Source organism: Salmo salar, chromosome 11, assembly GCF_965601325.2.
Source record: "Salmo salar chromosome 11, fSalSal1, whole genome shotgun sequence".
Lineage (NCBI taxonomy): Eukaryota > Metazoa > Chordata > Actinopteri > Salmoniformes > Salmonidae > Salmo > Salmo salar.
In genome coordinates, this window is record NC_138301.1 from 599,022 (window position 1) to 602,795 (window position 3,774).

The 3,774-nt window shown below is 48.3% G+C and overlaps 1 protein-coding gene across 1 annotated transcript; it reads right to left on the reverse strand.

Annotated features, from left to right (window-relative positions):
- Window positions 1-419: 419 nt before the first annotated feature.
- On the reverse strand, window positions 420-1,352 carry LOC106596493 (ubl carboxyl-terminal hydrolase 18-like). Its single transcript, XM_014187773.3, has one exon. It carries the CDS (start codon window positions 1,350-1,352, stop codon window positions 420-422), a length of 933 nt encoding a protein of 310 aa, XP_014043248.3.
- Window positions 1,353-3,774: the final 2,422 nt, after the last annotated feature.

The window sequence follows — 3,774 nt, forward strand, 5'->3', positions numbered from 1 at the left end:
ACAGTTAGACGAACCGTGTACGTCTTCAGCAGTGCTGTCAGCTACGCATTCAACCTTGAGGTATAAAGCGGAGGAACCCAAGGTTGTTGTCAATACCCTGGATAGGTATCTTGTGATGAAATGATACCAATGTCTTTACTTTGATATGGAAATGTTTTAACCTGTGTGACTGCCCTATACCGAAATGTATACCCATCCTTGTATGAGATAATAAACGTGCGCTAAACACTGTACATGCATCAGGATCTGTTTGTGTGTTGTCTTTGCATCTGTCCTCACCTGCATGCATGTAATTATAGCCCTTCTATAATATAACACTGGACGCTTATAATTGTACTTGCATCGCACCTTTATTAGTTGATACAACAAGGAAATACAATGTACATACTGATATATAATATTACATATGTACAGATCCTTCATGTCACACAGTGGGGTAGCTGTTTATGGTACATGAGCATATAGGCTACGCCATCGTATAGCATAGATCCAGCTTCGTAAGTTGACTTGACATCTTCCCAAGAGCACACTCTGACATGAGAGTCGTCTGCGAGATACCAAATGTCGTTGTCGTCTCGCACATAAGCTGTGTAATGTCCACAGTAGTGAGTACCACGGTGGGCTACAACAGCGTACAGCGTGTATACAGTAGCTACCGGAGCTTCAGGTTCTTTCATGATATATTTCAGGTCCAGTGTCTCAGGGAAAGCAAACCTTGTGCCTGTCTTGACTATATCAGTGGTATCTCTGCCAATGTTCCTAACACGTTCGATCCTCATACACACAACCTGCGGCAATGTCACTACCTTGCTGGTGATTTCAATCTGAGTTCCTGTGTGGCATTGTGTACAACGGTAGTCACAGGTGGTGAACGTGTTGTCAGTGTACAATTTGATATAGTCCTGCAGCTCTGTGGGGAGATTATCGCCTATCAACACTGTGATCGTGTTGGACTTATTGAGTGTGGACTGGACTGTGTTACAACGGAGGCAGCGCACACGGTCCTCATTCTCAATGTCCCACAAAGAACCTATCCTCTTAGATATCCCACAGTCGTCTGCTAGAGCGTTGATGATGCACTTGAAGACCACGTCTGAGTCCTCCTGAACATCGAAGGGGGCTCCTCTGTACAATGTCATTGCGTACACTAGTGAGCTCGGATCACACGGGGACATGTTGCCTTTGGTCATATCGTAGATGAGACACTTCAGCCTCACTGCCACCGTATTAGGAGACCGGGGATCTTGATCATCGACCAGTCGAATGAGGTCCCGCAGCTCACGTGTCCAACACAGCACTTGGACAACGCTGTTGATGCTGCAGTAAGCCCCGTAATTGATCAAGCCGCGCATAGTGTAATGTGGGCCAGGGAGCTCAATCACCCTTGGCAGAACAACGACACAGATGCCTCCGTGACACAGTCGACAGCAGTTAAGGCTATCTAGTACTTTACGTAATTTAGTACTCGGTCACGCTGAATGTCGTCACGCCATTGAACAGCTCTCTGAGAGATAACACAGCAGACCCCTCCAGGCTCATTAGAACCATGAGTATTGTCATCTTGTAATAGTTGAGCGTGAACTCCTGCACGGGTCCCTGTCGCTTACACTTTGTGAACAATATGACTGGGGCCCATTTGGACTCGATCTGGGACACTAAGTCGTGTGTGAAACAGCTACCGTTGTCAGTCAGTAACTCTGTTGACCGGTCCAGTTGATCTATCCTGGCAATCCCAGAGAGGGCCGAGACGTTCAGAGTCACCTTTGTCAAACCCTGCGTACAATCTAATGTCGTCACTTCGAGTCTAGATGAGCCGAATATCTTCACCCTCATCCTTAGCACTATGTTCCTAACCAGTGTACTCAGCTTAGTGTCGCCTGGGCCTTCTGCTGTCTGGTTGCCTCTGTAAGGCTGAGGTTCTCCGTATACCAGCAGTTTGCCGCAGCTTCTATTACGAGCGTCTTCTTTCTCACCCAAGTATGTTAGCCAGTCTGGTATTTCGGATGTGTAATCTCTGAACGTGAAGTATCTACCGAGTAGAGTTAAGAGGTGTGGACTTGTCCTTTCTCCGTTATTGAATTGTCTCAACCACTCGATCGAGTCGGTCAGTACCTGCGAGGTAGACGTGCCGGTACTGAGATTACAAAGCCATTTGCACAGGTTCGAGTCGGGTAAGTGCTTTGCCACCATAGTAGCACAGAGACTGGTCAAGTTCTTACATTGGTCACTGAACATCGAGGACGATGGCTTGTTGAAGTTCCTGCTCAGATAAGGGACAATGTCGATCATCACAGCTCCTTTGCCGATAAGGATGTATCTCCATTCTGTCATGTGAGTAGGTAGCAACCTCGTATCTAGGGCCACCTTGAGCGTGAGAAAGACTTGTAGCAGAAAGGCGTATACCGAGTTAGGTGAGTCTGCGACAGTCCAGTTAAACACCTGCTTGCAGTCATCGAACAACTGAGCATATTGGAAGATGAACACATCCTTGCTCATAGAGCACTTACACAATCCATCTCTAGGACCAGCAAATATAAGAGGGTGCATTTGGGTCATGCTCTGTGACTGGATAACCACGCAGTCTTTGAAGCGTGCTATCTCCTTCTCGTTGGTACTCTTCAGAATGACCATGGTTGTGTTTATCTCGCCCTCGATCCTCTTGCCTCTCATACTCACCCTATCCTCTATGTCGTCACCGATATCCTGTGCTGGCTCTGTGGCCGGTATGCTGCTGGGTGGTTTCGGTGTACCCTCGCCACTAGCGTCAGTACTGGTCCCCTTGGACTGGCTAACAATGCGGTTGTCCACACTGGCTCCCACTTGGCCTTTGGTGAGCTCTAGAGCCGTGATCATCTTGCCTCTCATATTATTCACCCTACCCTGTGTAGCATCACCGATATCCTTGACTGTGGCCAGTGTGCTACGGGGTGGGTTTGATGCATCCTCGCCACTGGCTTCAATGATAGGCCCCTGGGACGGGCAGACAATGAGGTTGTTCACACTGGCTCCCGCTTGGCCTATGGTGAGGTCTAGAGCCTTGTTAGAGTTATCACCCACAGACACTATATTGCAATTGCCATTGTTGACTATCTCATCACCCAAATTGCTACAGCTCAAAATGTCTGCCAACGTAACACTCCATTCAAGGTTATTCAAATCCAGTAGCGATACATCCCTTGACACGTGCCCCTCATCAGGGGTGACTGAGTTTTCCATACCGTAAGCCTCCTTGGACTGGACGGGATGAAGTTCATCTGTCAGTTTGCGTGTCTGTTTCATATCTATTATGACGGAGGGGCGAGGATGAAGCTGCTGCTGTGGACAGTGTTGGTTCGAAGTACCCACGTCTGGACGGTCTACGTACACCCCGGGAGCCATCTTGGAAGGTCTGACCTCGGACTGATTGTCTGTTTCAGCAACCTTGCGTTTGCTATACTTGCTCTTGTATAGACATTCGAGCTCCGTGACCTTGCTCGAGTACCAACTGTACGGCTGGATAAGATCAGGAGCCAACCTGATAAGGTCTATTCCGTAGTACACTTTGTGATCGGACCCGATCACTGTAACCGGGAATCGTGTTGCCGATCTCTCTTCGACAAGTGTAGTAAGGTCCTTGGGGACACAGTCGTTGGCCACTATTATGTCGGTTGACCTATAGTTCCCTACCTGTACGGACAAGGGCATCTGTGTGGCCGGGGACTGAGCATCCTTGACATCTAGCGCCAAACACTGGTATCGTCTGAGATTAAGCAGTGTGGAAGGAGACCATCTCTC

Excerpts from the sequence above, each read along its gene's own strand:
- LOC106596493 (XM_014187773.3), bottom strand. The coding sequence starts at position 1,352 with ATGCGCGGCTTGATCAATTACGGGGCTTACTGCAGCATCAACAGCGTT.